The sequence below is a fragment of the Channa argus genome, chromosome 14 (genome assembly GCF_033026475.1).
Source record: "Channa argus isolate prfri chromosome 14, Channa argus male v1.0, whole genome shotgun sequence".
NCBI classification, from domain to species: domain Eukaryota; kingdom Metazoa; phylum Chordata; class Actinopteri; order Anabantiformes; family Channidae; genus Channa; species Channa argus.
Window position 1 is genome coordinate 19,613,607 of NC_090210.1, and position 20,406 is coordinate 19,634,012.

The window sequence follows — 20,406 nt, forward strand, 5'->3', positions numbered from 1 at the left end:
TTGTGTCATTCAATGGTTATTTCTACTGGTCGGAGTGGTTATCAAATGCGGGAGGACATTAGACAAAACTGACTGATGCAGTATATTGTCAGTCATAAAAAGTGCCGATAAATAGTCGAGATGACCCCGGGAGTGTGTGGCCGAGTGCACTCTTGGTGCCTGGCAAAATGTACAGTATAGTGTTGCATTTTGACGAGCGCGGCTGAATCGGCTCACACACCCCGACTAGTTGACTGGAGTGAAAACATGGCTGCGGCCGAATGTGCAGCAAATGTACGGAAGTGAGGTATGTGTTATTCTTGAGCTACAAAATCGATTTGGAAGTGTACCTCCAATTTGGCATTTGTAGTACAACAAATGACAAAACCTCAATTTAATATCCCACGAAAAATGTCTCGGACTGGCATTGTTGGCAGTACACAAATACATCGGCAAAGTTGTGCGCTGAACAATCAGCTAGCTTGGCTAGCTAATATTAGGCTGCTGCTAGTCGTAGCTGCTAACTGGTTACCAACTGGCGTTACGCTGCTTGGTGGCTAACCATGCTACTTCTGTCTGTGCGCAGCAGTTGAATTGTAAACCTCCTCGAAACAGTGATCATAGCGATGTTCTCCTGCTGTAAATGTACTGTTGGTGGCGTGACCATCTACATCGGTTGTTGAGCTACCTAGCTAGCATGTAGCTAACGTTACCAGAGGGGCTCCGGATGAAATCGCCACGATTCTTTTCTGCACGATGCGGTTAACGGGGAAACTAGCCGGGGAGAACTAGCAGAGGTAACGTTAGCAAAGTTTGCTAACTAGTCGTTCACATGGGGGGGAAAAAAGAAAATGATCTCATTGAAATTGGGGTGTACCTGCTTACCCGGTGTCACGAAAAGCGTGTATGATAATTTTTAAGTTACGTTAAATTTTCATGGGCGCAACAATCTGCAGTTTGGTGACTCAAGCGTTAATGTTTTATATTTAGCCCCAAGAGCTAACGGTAAGTTAGTTTTCTGCTAAGGTTAGCCAGCTAAACAGCAAGCTAAGTCAAGTAACGTTTTGCTATGAAGTTAGCGCGTGCTAACGTTTAGCTCCATAAACCAAAGGGGTTGTTTTGCCCAAACGCGCGTGTGTTTGTTTGTATGTGTGTGGAGTTTCAACTGTGAACTTTACAGCCCATCTGCAGTAAACCAGCGTTAACTTAACCGGCGGCACCGTTGTCTAGTCTGTGGACTTTCTACAGCATCCTCCTGCCTACAACTTTGTCGGCACTGAGCTCGCGGCAGCTGATTAGCTGGGATGTTGGGGTTTGGGCAATTCTCCTCGGTATGTATACCAACACCACTTCGTGGATATTTGTGTTGCCAGTAGGCCCAGTGGAAGGGTTGTACTACAAGTCAGAAAAGGAGAGAAACTGTCCAAGGCGACGGTAAAATGGTTCACAGTTCATTTGTTTGTTATAAAGCAAATGAACCAAGTTAAGGTTAACTTAGTTGGTCTGGCAAAAATAGCGTCCACAAGTTGCTTGCAAGAAGCGTTGCAGCTGGAAATTGCAGCCGTTAAATATTTGTGAAATCAGTGTTTAGGATGTGAAGATAAAGCGAAAATCTGTAATCCCTAATCTGTCATGATCATAGTAATGCAGTCAGCACGTGTTAAGCACAACTTCACTCCCAAACGTGCTATGTCGAAGAACAGGAAGTTGCATGATAGTGAATTACAGTCACACACGGGTCCCATCGAAGTACTGCATCTGCCTTGACTAATAACACAATTGGTTTTTAACACTTTGAACAGGTTCGGTGAAACTGCAGCCTGTAAGCATACGGCGCTCTTCTTCAGCCTTTCCGGATCTGTCGCTGTGCATTGGCAGTATATTTTTAATAACCAAGTCGCAGATCTCCAACATGCTTCTCAGGGTTCTAGGGAGAAAAGGACACACGTGTGTGTGTGTGTGTGTGTGTGTGTAAAAATGGTATGTCACTTCGCTCTGGCTTTTCTATGTTGAAATATTTCCCTGCTTCTTTCTGAAAAAAACTGTCAGATCTCATCTGGAGATTTTCAAGAGAAGTGAGTCAAACCAAGACTCCATGAGCAATAAGTTAACATCATCTGAACTCCAATCGGGATATTTTCAACTAGAAGTAGGGATATGTTCAAAGTAGGGAAGACAGATGGGAGATTAATACCAATCTTATACCCTGACTCCTCAAACTTGAACCATAATATGAAAGTCTGTGAAGTAGTCTTTAAGATTGTAGCGAACTAGCTTAAATGCTACAAGTGCAGGATGTTAAATGAGCAGCTGTGGCTACTGTAACCTGGCATTGTCGTAATGTGGTTTAATAGTGTTTGTATTTAATTCAGTAGAAGTGGCCCCAGGTAAACTGCTACATTTGAAACAAAAGTTCAACTGAAATGGTGGTTTCCTGCCCTTCTGACTTTTGACCCTAAAAAATGAAGCAGTGTTGAAGTTGAACTCAGCCTTGGTGCAGACATTAGTTACTGTATATACAGCTTGATCATACAATGGTTTGGTATCAAACACTTTCCTTTTTAATAGTGACATTTTCTAATTTGGGAACCACTTGCATAAAGTCTATGTATTTTAGTGTTTTACGGTATATTGTATGGAGACAATGTCATGATTAAAAAGTACAATGCAAAGGTTTTTGGGCAAGTGAGGATGCTTCCAAAAATAATTCAGTTGAGTTATATATTAACTAACCTCAAACAAGTGCAATAAACAAGGGGGAAAAAAAGCCCTTGAATTTGAAAAAGCAGCATTTCTCATGTGCACACGTGCACATTTTTCATGGTGTTCTGCTTAGAAGTTGTTCCGAGCATCTTGCCAGAGTTGTTCTCTGTATGTAGATTTTCACAATGTCTTGTGTCTACGTGCAATCCTGACCTGGCTTCATGATTTTATGATCATCACTCTATTGTTGTTGTCTCAGAATATTGTTGTTAAAGGATATTGTTAATGAGTTGGGGCAGGAGTTCTTTGTGCCTACTTGGGAACTGAGTTTATGAAGTTGAAATGGGGAAAAAAGTTGAATTAAAATTCTACCTGGAGATGATAAACAACAATTACTTGCTTTATTTATTGATCGTTAGTTAAGGCTGTGTCAGCTATGCCAGCAACAATTATTTGGTCTAGGAAGTGTGAGCAGCTGTAACCCCTAATAATTTTAAAATAGTATCAGGTTTTCTGGTTTTCAGTCACATGAGCTCTATAATTAGTTTTGTCATGTTGAGTCTAAGGTAAGTGCTACATCTGAATAACCGTCCCTCTGCTTCCCCCATTGTCTTTTTTTTCTCTCTTTTATTTTATGCATAGACAAATCACATTAGCTTTCTCACCTGGAGTCTTTACCACAGCGTGAGTAATATGTGCATGTGGTAGTTCTTGTTCCAGGTGACTATTACATTAACTCCCTGAAGAAATATTACCAGAATGTATTTGTAGCCACGATAGCCTCTGGCTTTGATTTTGCTGTGTTAGCACAGTGTAGAGTCAAGGGAGGATTGTACCAGGAAGGACAAAGAGGAGCTTTTAAAACAGTTTTGACAGATCCATGTACTAAGAATTTATGTAAATTAACATAATTTCCAAAATGCTAATTGATGCCGTAATTTCTCCTCTCTGCATTTGGAGATGGTGTTCTTATCTGCTTCGCAAGTAAAATCCAGTCAGATCGTCTCCCTCTGAATGTCACTTTATTATGACCTTTACCATTTAATTTTTTATTGTCCTTTTTGTTGTTGGATAAATTAGATTGGAGCCGTGATCTAGAGCATAATTCCTGGTAAGCCTCCCGTATGGTGTTTGGGAATGATTTGGGGCAATAATCTGCATTATCTACTTGTGCAATCTCAAAAGTTTCCCCTTATTTCATTATTTACTAGGTTATATACTCATAGATAAAATGATTGCTAACTGCTGTGTATCTATTTATATGGTTTACAGTTGCACTTCAGTGGTTAACAGTAGTCCACTAAAACTAGTTTGTATTTGTTCTTTGTGCTGGTGAGTTTACCGATGAACCTTAACGTAAGCTCTGTTTTATATTATTTTTGTGATGTGAAAGCTACTTTTCTGTTGTGTGTTTAGATTTCAGCCGTGAGCCATGGTATTTTTTTTTAATACAAATGTTTTCATCACATTGCTTTGCATGTGCTTCACTCTTTGACCTTGATGCGATGTGCAGAATAAAAATACAAAGTCAAAAACAATAAGCTGGCTTCATATACAGTGTGTGTCTGTATATGTTAATGAGTAACCAGCTCAATCATTCATATTCTGTTTGCCTTAGTAACATCCTTAAATTCCAATCACGCTAATCTGATAATTGTTTATATAATACATAGTTTTATATTATGTTAATAATATTTCTGACTGTCTGACCTAAATTAAATTTATGTTTTTAGTACACACAACCTATGTTTTATTAGTGATAAGTGAATGATTTAATATAAAGTAAGATATCCAACATTGAGTACCAGGTAGTGCCTAGTAACATTTAGATGGTGTTAATTTTTCTTAGCTCACCCGGTAAGCCAGGATTTTTATTTCTTCTAATGCTTAGTAATGTACCTTTTTATCTGGAGGATAGCTCAGCATCACACAGTGAGTTTTGAGAGGGTTTATTGTGCTTTAAACTTTGTCAGGAAGTTAATCATCATGTCTTAAGCCTCTGTGCTTGCCTGCACGTTAAGCCTGTAAGCTATGTATTAAATTCTTGTTTCAGAGCTTTTCAGTTTTTGTACATCGTAATAAGTGGTGGAAGGATTGCAGCCTGTTGGTCCTCTGGCACACCTGTTCAAAAAAGATAACCAGCCTTCTGAGCAAGACGACAAATGTACATCTGCAGTGGTATCTCTGCTGAATTGAATGTAGGACTTGCAGTGTATCTTCTGAGTCAGAAATCATGAAGCCAGTAAACCATACTTGTTGTTTGTGTGACAGAATAAGCAGCGATGTCTACAGGGACAAAATTAATATACCTTGCTGAAACATACACACATTCTGCAATATGATTTAAAAAAAAATATTTTTTAGTTGAAACCACCTGCTTGCCTGCTATGAGGCTTTTCATTACTTAAAATGCTCACTGCGCTGCAGCCACCTTATCTGTTGAGGTACTAAGTACATACAGATGAGCTTCAAAGCTCTTGTATCAAGTGACTGTAATTGTTCATTTAGGATACATGGGCCTTCTGACATTATTAATTTCTGATTGTTCACTTTTTAAAGGTATGGGTTAAGACATTCAGTTTTTTCTCTAGATGGAAGGTGTTGCTTAGCTACAATGACAGGACGAGTCAATAACCCTCTGGCGTGAGCTGAAAAATTGCCCAAACTGTATTTAACATCGGCTTTTTGGTGGTTGCTTTTGTTTAAAATGCCTCAGGGTACAACCTTTCATTTCGGGCTTGGCCAGCAACTGTAACCCATTAAACCTGCAGCATTAATGTTACAGTTAATGTAACTGTAACATTAATGGCAATTGATGTGATGAAATGTAAAGATTTTTAATGTTCAGTCCTTACATTGCTCTAATGAAGTGGACGTTTCTGTTTGTGTGATTTGCAGGTGCCCACATTCTGCTGCAGAGGAGAGCGCACCAGGATGAGGAGACTGTAGGCACCCGCCGTAGTATGGCCGCGTCCCGTTCCTCGCGTGTCACAAGGTCATCAGTTGGGCTCAATGGATTGGATGAAAACTTTTGTGGTCGAACCCTCAGGAACCGCAGCATTGCCCAGCCAGAGGAGACTTCAGTGTCTCCACTACCTAGGGCCCGCTCGCCCAAGAAGAAGCAGGATGTCAAGCAAGAAACAAAACAAGAGTCCAAGCCAGATACCAAGCAGGAATCAAAGCATAACACCAAGCAGGAAACGAAACAGGAGTCAAAGCAGGACGCCAAACAGGAGGTCAAGCAGGAGTCAAAGCAGGACGTTAAACACGATACAAAGCGGGATACGCAAGAGGATGGCCAGCAAGAGTCCTTGTTGCAAGGAAAGGTGACTGACTCAGATGCTCCTTCACCAGAGGTGGACCCATGGAAAAGGGGCATGAAAAGGGGCATGTCGTGTTTGGAAAAAGACATTAGTCCCGAGAAGTCAGAGAACTGTGATAGAGGTAAGGGGCCGTGGGATGTCTCTCCTCAATTCAAAAGGACCAAGCGGTGCTCGCGCTCTGGAGAGTCTCATGGACATGAGGAAGACCCTGAACCTTTTAAACCCGAAACTCCACTCTCTGTCCCAGAGCTTAGCAAGGACAACAGTTGTGAAGAATTTCCCAGCCAAAACTCTGCTAACACAACTCCTGCCTTTCCTGTCCTCTACAAAGAGGAAGGTGATCTGACAGGGGTGAAGGGAGAGGACGGCCATGTAGAGTGTGATGGGGCAACTCAGTCCCCAAATGCTCACAAGGCCTCTAATGGACTCACAAACAATAAAGCAGAGGAACCTAGCACACTCAACGAGGAGCCTGATGCAATTCCCACCTCTGCCACCAACTGCTCGTCGCTATTCAATGGCAGCCAAACGGGTGCTCCCTTATCCCCTGACCCCACTGTGCCTTGTAGAAACTCTGTCCCAGGGCAAATGGAGGTCTCTGGCACAGGGGAATCTGCGCTGACATTTGAGGCTATTCCAGAGGATCCTGTCCCTAAGTTGATAGTGGCCAAGGAGCCAGATGTGGAGGAGTTGGAGGTTGATGTTGTGAATGACCCCTTGTGTCTCGCCCATGAGGAGCAAGTGACAGCGAGCGATGATGCAAACGGCCGGCCAATAACACCAGTGCTTGAAGCCCCTGCCTCCACCACAAACAATATGAACAGTAGTCCAATCAACAACAGCAGCAACTCAGGAGAAACTACACCCCCACTAGTAACAACCCCCTCCCCCACAGAGCCAGGGTGCAATCTTTTAATATCCAGCACGACCCCCTCTTTCACAGAGCTCTATGAACACAGATACACTCTACGGACTTCACCCAGGAGGGCTGCCACTGGTGGCAAATCGTCCTCCTCCTCCAAACCCGACTCTCCTCCTAGAGACAATGGTCCCTTGAGGGAAGAGGAGGATGTTGTGGTTGGTCTGGAGGAGGACTGCCCCATGGTGGAGGAACCTGCTCCTTCAAATTCTGTTGGCCCTTTCAGTGAGGAGCCAGCCTCTGTGGCTCCAGAAGACACAGCGGGTGGCGAGGTCACTGGGCACTTGGATGGCAAAGAGGTAGAGAGCCGCAAGGAACTGACACAGAGCCAGGCTGCAGAAGAGGAGGAGGAGGAAGAGGAGGAGCCTGATGTGTATTACTTCGAGTCTGACCACCTGGCTCTTAAACACAACAAAGAGTATGTGGAAGCTCCCTAGCGATTCAGTTCTCTGTCTTCTCTTTTGTTAATGTCACTAACTTGTTGATTATTTATATTCTGTGATCATTCCTTTGCTTCCGGTCTGTGGTTTTGAATGAACCAGAGATGGCCTTTAGATTTTTATGTACTAAGATTAATTGACATTTAAATGTGCTGTAAAAAAATGCTGTAAAAAGGTAATTTACATTTTAGTTTTGTACATAAGTCAGTCAGTTGTATCGATATCTATGTGTTTTTAAAAATTTAACTGTTAGAGGTAAAACGTCACAGTGTTTCATAAGGTATCTGCGAAGACAAATATCAGGGAGACAATTTGAGCAGCAGAACAATATTTTTTTATTTTTTAATGTTCTTGTTAATTACACGAAAATCCCTCCAGTATATCTTGCAACAGTGTGATTGTTTGAGTCTTATGATGAAGAAAAAAATAACTTTTCCTGAAATGACCGAAGGCTTGTTATATTTGAGCAATGCTTAGTTAATATTAACTTTAATCATTTTGTTTAATAGAGGTATAATGAAAAAGTAATAATTATTGGCCATTTTAATTTTAGACAGCCAGAAACGAAGGGAAAGGGATGGATCTGTTTTGTTTTTTTTGCACCGACACGTACTGTTACCATCTCAGTTATTTTTGGAGTCTTTTCTCACTTCTTATGGGAATAATGATGAACATCCAACTGTAGCTCCTGCGTTGTTTAGGTTTTACATCTTTTAAGCCTTTAATTTCCACCTTAACTCTGGCCCAAGGAGATAAGAAGCTGATGACATTGCTTCTGTTCTTTTTTTTTTTCTCCTCTGTAAGATAAGTTGCTTTAGAAGAGAGAGCTTTCTCAGCTCAGTGTAGTGCCTTGATCTTAGTTTTTTGTCAGTTGTCATACAAGATGTGATTTATGTTTGTGAACAGGTCTCATGCTGTGCCCAGTCAGGATCTGCTAACTGCACTGTGGCAGGTCAGCTGTTTTATGATGCATCTTCATAGAAGGGGCGGGGGGCTGTAAGGCCTTAGAGACATCATTTACAGAGGTCTTTTTTTTTTTTTTTAAGACCAGTGCTATTGAATTTTTAAAATTTGAATAGGGGTTCTAGGTTCCACTGCTCTCCTATTGCAGTGTAATTCAATCGAGGTTCTCTGACTGCCAAGGACTGGTTGTGCTGAGTAAGGAGAATTTGTGAAGGCTCAGATCAATGCAGTGAAGAGTCATTTTTAGGGAAGCATGACTTGGCATTTAATGGTTGCTGAATATGGAGAATGGACATGATTGAGGATATGTTTAGAAATTTGTATTTTCAGCTTTTGATGATACCTATAAAACATAAAATACAAATATTTCATAATATAATTTAATACCTTTCATTATTAGCCATTGACATTATAAAACTGTTCCCCTGGCCAGCTTTTTATTTGGCACCAGTGTTATTCAGGGGACCTCAGGTCCAGTAGGTGGCAATGGAAGACCAGACATGACCCTGGACACCTTAAGAGAATGACAGAATGCTGAATAAAGGGGCCAAGGCCTTTTGGTTTCTCTGCACAGATCCTCTGCTCATCTGAGGAAGTCGGCATGCTTGCCGTCTTCTCTTGCAGAGATTGTATGTAAATTAGAATCACTGTGTAGTACAGGAAATGTGCAGTAGTTTGTTTTGGTGCCACTATTGCTGACAGTTACTGCTTGCACTGCAGCACATTACAAACTGATGCTGTACGAGGTCAGCTGAGCTAATAAAAGGGTATAAGGTTAAATGCAATTGATGCTTCTGAACATTTTTACTTGTAGGATTTTCAAACCACCAGCAGCTGTTGAATAAATTGTGTCCTGTGCATTGATTTTTCGTTCATGTCCTGTTAGGAGCGATTGATCCTCTCTGCTCCACTGAGCACCTGCATAAGGATATAGCGGTGAAGGATGCTGTAACATTCCTGTCCATTTCTCCAGTTGTGCTTACTCTGTAAGGCCTCTGAGTCAGTAGCACACTTATTGACAGCTCAGTTTGCAGTTCTCTTGTAGCTCCAGGATGTGAGTAGAAAGGTCAGACGTCCACAGAACTGAAAGATCCTCAAGCCTGAGGACAAATGTTATCCATGCAAAGGTTTTGATACTTTTAGCTAAATCTGAGTAATGTGTGCAGTTACAGTTTAAGGTTGTGGTTGTAGTATTTTTCTCTTACCATTTGGAATCCTATTTACCAGCTGCAGTTTTTAGGGTTACACTTGAACAGTAAGTTTAAAGTGTGGGTGCTTAATAAAGCAGCTGGTTCGAGAAGATCCATTCTTTAACGCCAATGCTCCGAACTCATTAGCCCCCGTGAAGGCATTATTTGTAATATGGATGGAATGAATTGGAAAGGTTCTCCTGTCTTGTACAACTGTTTTAGATTCTCAGTATCACGGTTGAACTATGCATAGTCAGAGGTCTGAGAGTTTGATGCACTGCAGCATTGCAAGTGTCAGGTTAGATAATGTAAGCAGTACCTTCTTTTTATTCTTGACTAACCTTGCTTCCCTTCATGTCAGTTATCAGCGTTTGCTACAGACCATCGGGGTTCTCGAGGCCCAGCGCACACAGGCCATCCTGGACCTGGAGACATTAGTGTGTCATCAGCGAGAAGCACTCACTGATCCAATTTGCTTTGTGGAGAAGCTGCAGAAAAAGGTGAAAAGAACACAGACCAGTGTCCTTGATGCAATAAAATGCCTAGATCCTAGAAGTGCATGGGAACTTCTATTACGTTTTAATCTGTACAATAACTTCCTCATGTACGTGGTGTAAATATAGTGTTCATGTTTGTATTTTATTGTTTTCACTTCCTTAGCATTAGCTGCTCTCTAAGACATGGTGCACAAGTTCATAGCTTTACCCCGGGAAGTCCTTGCCTGTCAAAAAACTACTTGTTAAAATGTAGGGTGCAGAGTGCTATTGCTTTTTCACTGACTCTGCAACCGGGGTTAGATATTCATCTCATCTTACTTTTCCACTTGGATTCCATTTTGAAAAATAAATAAGAATAATTATATAAGTCATGTTGCAGTGGTTAAACTGAAAAGTAAAAGCAATAACTAAGCTCGAAACAAATAATGTATTGTGCTCCTCAGGTGAATTTGGGCTTGCCGTGTCCCCAGCGAGTCGTCCAGCTCCCTGACATTGCATGGGAACAGTACACCTCAGGCCTTGGTGACTTTGAGAGAGAGTTCTGTGACAAGAAACGCAAAACCAGGCAGCTAAAACTGATCTTTGACAAAGGCATGTATACATTTAGAAATTCCTGTGATTTCCATTTAATGTAGATAATGTTGTTTGTCTGCTCTCTTTATATGTCAGACAGTACAAGAATTTATTATCACAGTTTTTATAATGCTCCTCTTACAACCTTCTCCCCAGTAGGTTTGCCTGTACGACCAAAAAGTCCTGTGGAGCCCAAGAGGGAGGGCGAATCCTCCACTATGTATTCCTCTCTACCCATGAGTGACGCGCCAGAGAATGGCAGGCAAACACAGGTATAGCTCTGCCTCTTTACGAAAATAACTGCTGCTGCCTGCTGCCTGCTGACAGCTGCGATTGTCTCCAAGTATATTATTAGTCCATATGCAGATACATCCGTTTTTTTAACTGTGGCTGGTGAGTCACCGATCTGCAGGTTTCCCTAAAATTCACCAGTTCCCACTGCCTGGCCTGCTTCAAACCTCATCTCCTGTATTCTCTATTTTACTCATCACATGTGCATATGGCTCGTGTGAGCACAAAAGATGGTATCTATGGAAACATGAGGGGACCGGCTCTCCCACACCTGTGGTTATTAGGTTTTATTTTTGCCCTGTGTTGTGTGTGTGTGGCTTTTCCTGCTACAAATGAGCAATCAGATGTCACTTTGAATTGATGGGGGTTTAGACAATGTCATGCATTTAGCACTGAGCAAACAATTTGATTATTTCTGTTGCTCTTCGGGTTTACATTATACAAGCACATTTGAATTCTTTCGGACTACACTGTCTGAATTTTAACAGGATTCTGTCAGTCAAAAGATTTGCTTTTTTTCTGCGTCTTCCCGACGACACATTTCGAGTCACATCTGACAAGCAGGGCTGTCTCTGTCAAACTGACAGATTCAGTGTGCTACGCAGTTTACATGCACAGATCACTTTAAATGCTGCAGTGCCCATTGTTTTTGTATTGTGTCAGTTTTCTCTCTCTGGTGTTTTCTTAACAGATGATCAGAGGGAGGCTTTGTCACACAAACAAGCCTGACACATTTAACCAGCTGTGGACTGTAGAGGAACAGGTAGGTAGTGTGTAAAGTGCTAGACTATATTTTATCAGAATAACTTTTTTCAACAATAAAAGAAATGTAGTTTTATTGACAAAGCAACAGCCCACTCACTTGTTTCTGTACTTTTTTTTTTTTTTTAAAGAAAAAACTGGAGCAGCTTCTTGTCAAGTTCCCCCCTGAAGAAGTTGAGTCTCGAAGGTGGCAAAAGATTGCAGATGAGCTTGGCAACCGGACGGCCAAACAGGTGAAGATTTTGGAATAAACAGAAAATCTGCATGCTTACGTGCTCCACATTTGTTACCCGTTAAACAAAACTAAATATTCTTAATTGACATATACATGCAAAATTCAACAAATTACAGATGACGTTGACTTGTAAAAATGGAATTGGTTAATTGTATGTCATCCATAATGTAGCTGTGAAAATGCCTAGTTGTTTTTATTAGCAGGTCATGGCACTGAGAAATCTTCAGCTTGTGGCTGACATACTGTTAAATGGCACAAATGCAGGGCATAGACCGTGTAGCACTAAAAGGTGAAGACTGAGCTACATGATAACTGCACCCACTGCAGATACCTGGATGATACATGTGTGTGACCTCAATTACTTCAAGAAGCTGTTCCTCAGATAGAAATCACTAATACAATCATTTTCCTGTAAAAAAAAAAAAAATATTCCAGGTTGCCAGTAGAGTTCAAAAGTACTTCATCAAACTGACAAAAGCTGGTATTCCTGTGCCTGGAAGAACACCCAACCTGTGCATGTACACTAAAAAGGTAACTTAACTCCTGACCGTCACCCTTTAACCACAGTCAGTCACTAATTTCATTAAACAAATGCTTTTCCTGATGAACGTAATTTTTCTTCCAGTAAGGACTAGGTTTTCTATTTGCTGCCACATGTGCTGTATATTGACTCTCATGAGAATGGTATTGTTGTGATATGAGTGATTTTGCAGCCAACTTTTTTTGCTTATATGAGGAAATTCACTGCATTTAAAATAAATCTGACATTTGGTTCTTGAGGAAATATGAATATGTGCTAATTGTATAAAAGTCAGTTTGTTAGTGCTCTCTGGTGGACAAGCAGTTCAGTGTACTCATAATAATTTCATTTGTATTTATATCCATTTTTCACATCCATGCATATATTGGTATCAGTAAACCTACTTTTTAATATCATGATATTGACTTCATGGATATTTTACAGATCCATGAAAGTTTAAAGGGCGTGTGTTTTTAAATGCATCTTTGTTCTCCAGGCATCCAGCAAGAGGCAGCACCACCTGAACAAGCACCTGTATCGACCATCCACCTTCTTGACCTCATATGAGCCTCCAGTCTACATGGACGAAGATGACGAGCGATCAGCGTGTTACAGCAGCATGCAGGACCCGTCTGCTGATGACTCGGTCAGTCCGCTGTTGTCCTTTTATCACTGAACAATAGTTACTGAAAGCCGCAAAGTCCGTGGTTTTATTTTAAAGTATATTTTGACTGTGGTACTTAGCTGCTTAATTTAAATTTGTGAAAGATTCTTCTCCTTTACAGACTCCTCCCAAAGAGAGAGTGGTTAAGACTGCATGCCTTTTCTCTTTGGGAGCTTTATACCTGACTAAATCATTCAAGCCTACTTACATGTGCTTTCGTATGACAAACTATTCCTTTTACTCTTAAATCCACTTACTCCTTTTAAAGCATTTGGCCCGTTGACGATAATTTCTGTGCTTTTTTTTGTTGTTGTTTTATGTTATCAGTCCTACCAGAGGAGTGTGCTGTAATACATTGCTAAATCAGAGCAGAGACCCAGCCAGGCTCTTCTCTTTTTCCACTGTGCCACTCTTGACGCTGTTCAAGAACTGACATTTTCTTTTTCCCCTTTGATGGCAGTAACCTTTAAGTAAAACCAGTTCACCGTGCCCTGCTAAGAACACATGCTGCCGTCTCCACCAGCACTTTAACAAACTCCTGACACAAGGGATATGAAGTTAAGTCACAAAGGTGTTGGGCCTTAGTAAATTTTGACCTCACCGGGTTGTTTTTCATTTAAACCGTGTTTGATGGAAGGAAGTATGGTCTGCTCAGGGCAAGTGCATTAGCAGCATAGCAGAACACTGTTTATGTCAAGATCTGAAAGCGCAACTGATGGTTTTGTTGAAAATGAGGCCACTTTTTTTCCTTCCTTTACTGATATTGAACTAGAACTTCTTTTGTTTGTAGTTCTACTAGTACATGGAATTAAATCCCATTAAAGTTTCCCCTGACTTTCCTACATAAAAATATATTTCTACTAGCTGGAAAATGCCTCCAGATGATATCGTCTGAACTCCTAATGATGAAAAACACCTCTGGGTGATGTCATGTAAAAGCACAGAAATATTTTAATATAGGGAAATCAGTTTGATGTTTGAACTTAACTAAATCTGTAGAAAGCAAGTTGAAAAATGGTGAGGTTTCCCTTCAACTCATGCAACTGCTCACCTGCTACTTTATTAGATAAACCTGTTCAACTGCCTAACGCAAATATCTAAGCAGCCAATCACACGGCAGCAATCAGTGCTCAAGCATATCGGCATGGTCATGATGATCTGCTGAAGTTTGAACCAACCATCAAAATGAGGAAGAAAGGTGATTTAAGTGACATTAAATATGACATACGTGGGGGCAGCTGCCCTCAGTTGGTAAGGCAGTCGTCGTTCGATCCTCGGTCCTATATGTCGAAGTGTCTCTGGGCAAGGCACTGAACCCCTAACAGCCCATTCCCATCCCCAGCTGTGCACTACCGGTCCAAGCCCGGTAGAAATTGGGGGGAAGGGCATCCAGCGTAAAAAATTTGCCAAATCAAAGACGACTGGAAAAACGTTGCCTGGTTTGATGAGTCTCAGTTCCTGCTGCAGCAGTCAAATAGTAGTGTCAGAATTTGGCATAAACAACATGAAAGCATGGGTCCATCATGCTTTGATTACATTATTTAGGCTGCTGCTAGGCTGCGGTGTGGGGGATATTTTCTTTTCACAATCTGGGCCCCTTAGTACCACCTGGTCATAGTCCAAATGCCACAGCCTGGCTGAGTGTTGTTGCTGACATGTCCATCCTTTAATGACTACAGCATGTCCACCTTCTGTTGGCTGCTTACAGTGGGACAACACGCTATGTCACGAAGCTAAAATCATCTCAAACTGGTTTCTTAAACACGTCAATTTATTCACTACACTCAATTGGCCTCCAGTTACCAGATTTCAGTGCAGTAGAGCACCTTTGCTCCTACCTAATAAAGTGCATGGTGAGTGTATGTTTAGTTTGTGCAATTCCTGATGCTTAGCAACCATCTCTTTTTGTCAAATTGTTTTCTGTTTGTGCCTTCTCGCTCTTCCAGGATGAGGAAAGTGTACCCGTGGAGCTCAGAGACTTGCCAGAATACAAAGAGCTTTTAGAACTGAAGCGACTGAAAAAACAGAAGCTCCAGGAGATCCAGGAGGATAAGGCTGGGGTGCGGCATTTAGGTTACAAGGTGAGTACTTGGCATTTCTGCATTATCCTAATAACGATACAGCATGACAACCGTAAAGCTGGGCTTTCATATACACATGTGCTTTGAGATTATGATTATGGAAATCACACTCCCTAACAGGTGTCTAGTGAAGTAGACTGTTGTTAAAAGAAGAGGGGATGCTACACAATGGCAAACATCACCCTGTTCCAACGTTTTTGAGATGTGTTGATGGCATCAAACATAAAATTAGCTAATATTTTGCATTAAATGTTAAAATACCTCAGTTTCAGCAACTTTTTTGGAATTGGGGTTGTATAAGAATTATATTTGAGTTTCATGCATATTTCATTTTTAATTGTAGACCCCTTTTTGTTGATTTCTCTAATAGTTTTGTTATTTATCTACTACACTCGTAGTCATTTTTTGAATGACTATAGAAAATTCTGGATAAATTGTTCATTAGACGGGGGCTTGCTTTGCTTTTTATTATTTTGGTACAGTAAATTTCCTATTCATAAGTTTTCTTAATTTGCACCCACTTTGTTATTGCTCTGACAGTAACAATGGTCCACACTTATACCATTTTTAACCAGTATTTAAAAAAGTTTTACACTGATCAACATTGAGTTCTAAAAATATTGGGGTGTGTGTGTGTTTTTTGTGCAGTGTGACGTCTGTGGCATGGAGCCCATCCAGGGGGTGCGTTGGCACTGTCAGGACTGTCCACCTGACAACTCTGTTGATTTCTGCTCCAACTGCTCAGACTGGTGAGATCCTCCACCCCTGTCATAAGTGTAACTGTCCCACACAGCAGTGACGTTAGGGTTGGGATAATCAATGATTATATATTCTTAATTTGAGTTACTCTGTGTGATATATACTTTTAAGTGGTATGTCTAGCAAATTTATCTCATGATTAGTAAGTATTGTTTTTTTAAAGCACAAAAAAGTAAGTAAAATCATTAAGCTGCTACCAGGTCTAACTTTTGTTTTTTTTCTCTCATCTTCCAGCTTGTTTAAGACCGAGACCCACAAGCCAAACCACCACTTGGAACCAGTCTACCAGCCAGAAACCTTCCTGGACAGGGACTACTGCCTGCCACAGAGCACAGGCTACAACTACCTGGACCCAAATTACTTTCCAGCCAACAGATGACAGGGTCCCAGATGCCCCTAGCTCCAGGCTCTCTCCACATATCCCACAGGCCACTCTGTGCATGGCTCCATCCTCCAAGTCCAAGATAACCGCTTAACCCGCCACCAGGCAGGAAGGCCAGCAGGCAGGCAGACAGCCAGAGGCCTCAGAGCATACCACGGTGCTGCTGGTGGGGGGGCTGTTGGTAAACTGGCCTCCCTGACCCAAGCAAAGGGCGGCCATGTTGGTTCCTCAGAACAAGGGGGCCCTGCCCCACCTCAGCCAGGTTAATCAATGGATCTGTGATTTGAAATGATACACTATTTTTAAAAACAAACAAAAACAAACCAGAATGCACACCAACATTCCCGAGCTCTGTGATATCAGGAGGGCTGTCCCTGTTCCCCCCTTCCCGTCATCGCCCTCCAGTTACCTTATTGTGCTGCTTTGAAGCTGGAGAATTGACGATCAGTCTGGTGAAGCGCCACCTAATAGAGATGTGTGGTCGACCAGTGTCTCATAGAGGACTGTGAAGCCATTAACTAAGATACACATAGGCAATTTGTATGTGTATGTGGTCTGCGTGTTATGAAAGAGTGAAAAATGTCCTAGCTAGGTATTCATAGATTTAATATTTATGAGTCTGAGCTTCTTCAGCAGGAGTTGGTACTGCTCCAAGAGACGTTAGGCGGACCCTGAGGCCGGTATGTTTTTGGCCTCAGGCTGCAGAATGTTCTGCTGATTCACGTGATGTATAGCAGACTGAATTGTATGTGTTTAAAATGGACTCTGCATCATGTTTCAACATGGAGCCGTCACTACCACTGTCACACAACGCTGCTCTGTACCCTCTCACCTCTCTCACAATCACATACACCATTTCCATTCCCTTTGCTGTCTCCACTAAACATGTCTAACTAGGAAGCACTACAGTATGGACAGCAAAACTTCGTGAAGGCAGGGGAATGGGAGCGTATGGGGGGGAAAAATACACAAGACTGTGTTTTTGTTTTTCCTTTTCTTTTCTCCTACCCCTGTGTGTGACGTTCTTGATCATGTTGAGTGTACAAGTATATGGTGAAAGTAGCCAGCGCTAGTTGCTGTGTGCCATTTTTAAAAAAAGAAGGAAAAAAAAGACCCACATTGTCCTACATTACTGATCCAGTCATCATGCCTCTAGATCTTTAATTTTGCAAAGTCCATTTAAAAGATTGTATTTTTATTAATCTATTTAAAAAAAATAATAAAAAAAGAGGTATTGGTTTGTGCCTCCACAGTGGAACAACCCACACAATTTTATACACCTAGGTTTTGTTGTGCTTGAGTAGACACCATTTTGTATGGTTTTCGTCTCCTTCCCTCACCCCCCTTACCCTGCTTCAGTATCTGTGTATAACAGTCTGTTCTTATGTAAAAAAATAATAATAATGTAAAAAAAAAAATGCTAGAGGAGAACCGTGGAAATAAAAGTATGTGAAAATAGTGTTTCTACACGTTGTTCCTATATTATTAATGGTATTGTTTCACCTCATTGTCTGTTTCTGAATAACATAAATATCTGATATGGCTGCAAATTATTTTATAGAGGCAGAAAAAGGTCCCACCTCCCACCGCCTTAAGATTTTTATGATCTGTTGCATAACCAGTCCAAAACTCAAAAAATGTATAGTTTAGCACTGTGGAAAACCAGAAAATATTCCCATTTGAGAATTTCTTTTTTCTCTTTCCATTTATACCTGCAACATCCATAGGACCAACATGAGGCTAAGTGCTGCTTCGAAAAAATTGTGTACTGACGTTGGATGTTTACAATGTGTGTTTGTTTCATTCCTCTCCCCTCTTGACATAATTCCAGTACGGTTGCTGTGGGCTTTTCACCAGCAGATGGGGCTGTCGGATCAGCTCTCATGTCTTTGCAACACCAAGGCACACACTCAGAAATCATCCAAATCCACTGGCTTTATTGAATGTTAGATAACCAGAGCCAAACAAGCACCTGGACGATGAGATTGGAAACATACAAATGTAATATTCTTCAACACTCTTGATTATTTTCTGCTTTTTATTTAATGCACAAAAGGCAGTTAAGCTTGATTGTAATTCTTGCATGCTTGTTACAATATAAAGCACAGTGCTGTGCATGAGAGCATTAACACACAGTGACATTTTTGCTTTGTAGCATGGCAGGAACGCTCCTTCACATTCACTTAGAAACATGCTCTCAGTCACAGCAGGGTCTGCTGTTATCTCAGTACAGTTATTTGCCTCATTCTGGCAGTTGGCAGCGTATATTGAGGCGGATGTTAAGAGAGACGGAGACGGTGCGAGCAGAATATGACAACCAGGCGCTTGAGTGTCGAAAGCAGAGAGGGGTTTCACTGATTGCTGGGAGTGTTTCAAAACATCAGGTGGGACATGCAAACCACTGGAGTTCAATGAGCATGTGTCTGGTGCTGATGTAAGGTTATGTGGGTGAGTGAGTCCCCTTTGAATAATGTGGTAGAGATGGGAAGGCTTCTGGACCGCAGAGTTTAAAGGAGATTGTAGAAATCAGAAGGTGGAAGAAGACTCCATCGCCTGGCAGACCTGGGCAAAGACTTCCTCTGGCGACTGCTCGGCATCGATCTGCAGATGGAGACAAACTGGCTGAGATGAGGCCTTTCAAAAACCATCAGTGTTTTTATGGGCAGTCGAGGACAGCAGTCTGCAGCAGGCTCACGACAGACTGATGACCTCAATGCTTGATGTGGCATTTAACCCCCACCCACCAGCACATGACCCGATGTGGCATTTCAGCGTTCAAACAGTTCAAACCAGAAATTGTGCAATTTTTTACTAGCTTTAATGTCAGTGAAGTGAGTAGAAGAACCAAACGTTGACATTTAAAGCAACGTTCAACAGGTTCACGTGTTGTAAAGTGACGACTGCAAAAAACTTCATTTATTTAATCTGAGTACAATAAACTGACAGTATACAGTTTAGTGTGCAACAAATTAAAGAAAATCAATAAATTCAGAATAATCTTACAAAATGCAGATGTCTCATTAGATGAAATGATGTGTCACTGACTAATTTGATGTGTGAAAATGATATGAATCATAAGCAGTGACCTGCGTTGTCACAGGCAGTAGATATGAAGGTGTAAATATGTTTATGTAATAGTGTCAGTGTTTTGTATCCTGAATTTTCAATGTACTTAGTCCCGCCAGAAATGTATTTATATATGTATATGGATATAGAGATAGATAGATGTAAAGTTCTTCCTTCTCCAAAAAAAAACACAAACAAAAACTTACAGTGTGCAGAAGCCTCTTGCGTTCATAGTGAGCTGCCACCGCCTGATTGTCGCTGCTGAAGCTCTCAGCCCTCCTGTGCAGGGCGCGGCCTCTGTCTGTGTCGGGATGGAAGCTGGAGCAGGATCTGCCACGGCAGTGGAGACGGCTGGACATGGTGTCGACTGAACAGTTCAGCAGAAGAACTGCGCTGGGTTCACCCATCTGAGGCAAGACGGTACAGAACAAGGACAGACGCTGACATTAAAGCACCAACTTCTAATTTTTAACTTATGCTGCATCAGGAAAAAATATGTCATCCTTTCTGCTTGTTCTCTTATTTTCCAGAATAATTTCATCTTTGTATGTATGAGTCATATTTGTTTTTCCTACTGAAGTCAGTTGTATTTGAGCTTTTTGTTTTTCTCTCTCATTTAATGTTTGTGGTTACATGACTTAAATTTGTGTGTACTGATGTTGGAATCTTCCTCCTTTTATTCATGTTCATGGCCACACGTCATCTGTCAGTGCTCTGACCTTGGCCTCATACACCTCAGCCTGTCTCAGGTCTCTGGGGAAGCTGCTGATCACGAGCCCTTTGCCCTGCCGTAATGACGACGCCACTGTGTCACACACCAGCTCCAGCAGAATGTCCTGAAGATCAAACACACACAAATTATAATTCACACCTTAGAAGAAGCAGCGATGTGCGTATGTTGTGTGAGGCCTGGATTACTGCTGCAGACTTCTTCAGACGCCCCATGAGCTTCACTTTTTCCATTAACAAAAGATTTGTTCAGCAATGTGCTTCAAATAATTTTTTTTTTTCAAAGTTTTGCTAACAAGGTATAAACTCTTTTTAAATTATTGATAAATG

The 20,406-nt window shown here is 41.4% G+C and overlaps 2 protein-coding genes across 7 annotated transcripts in view; one reads left to right on the forward strand and one right to left on the reverse strand.

The window, feature by feature from the left end:
* The first annotated feature begins 63 nt into the window (after nucleotides 1–63).
* Nucleotides 64–17,584, forward strand: zzz3 (zinc finger, ZZ-type containing 3). Of its 6 annotated transcripts, none has more exons than XM_067475816.1 (12): nucleotides 64–273; nucleotides 5,581–7,342; nucleotides 9,879–10,017; nucleotides 10,458–10,605; nucleotides 10,744–10,859; nucleotides 11,570–11,641; nucleotides 11,772–11,873; nucleotides 12,311–12,406; nucleotides 12,892–13,041; nucleotides 15,006–15,140; nucleotides 15,789–15,889; nucleotides 16,134–17,584. In XM_067475816.1, the coding sequence occupies exons 1-12, from the start codon at nucleotides 261–263 to the stop codon at nucleotides 16,276–16,278; spliced, it is 2,979 nt and encodes a 992-aa protein (XP_067331917.1). In that variant the 5' UTR covers nucleotides 64–260; the 3' UTR covers nucleotides 16,279–17,584. The 6 variants fall into 6 exon arrangements, with proteins under 6 accessions (XP_067331917.1, XP_067331919.1, XP_067331918.1 ...); XM_067475818.1 differs by having other exon boundaries at nucleotides 65–286; XM_067475817.1 differs by having other exon boundaries at nucleotides 67–273; nucleotides 10,747–10,859.
* Nucleotides 17,585–18,198: 614 nt separating this feature from the next.
* The window catches only part of ak5 (adenylate kinase 5), a 58,228-nt gene continuing 56,020 nt past the window's right edge, over nucleotides 18,199–20,406 (reverse strand). The window contains exons 12-14 of the mRNA XM_067475825.1: nucleotides 20,067–20,183; nucleotides 19,554–19,754; nucleotides 18,199–18,882 (exon numbers count right to left, since the gene is read on the reverse strand). Coding sequence (XP_067331926.1) covers nucleotides 18,808–18,882; nucleotides 19,554–19,754; nucleotides 20,067–20,183 — 393 coding nt within the window. The 3' untranslated portion in view covers nucleotides 18,199–18,807. The remainder of the gene's footprint in view (nucleotides 18,883–19,553; nucleotides 19,755–20,066; nucleotides 20,184–20,406) is intronic.

Coding starts and splice junctions, on each gene's coding strand:
- zzz3 (XM_067475816.1), top strand. Junction 10,018..10,457: donor TGGAGAAGCTGCAGAAAAAG/GTGAAAAGAACA, acceptor TGTGCTCCTCAG/GTGAATTTGGGCTTGCCGTG. Junction 10,860..11,569: donor AGAATGGCAGGCAAACACAG/GTATAGCTCTGC, acceptor TTTTCTTAACAG/ATGATCAGAGGGAGGCTTTG.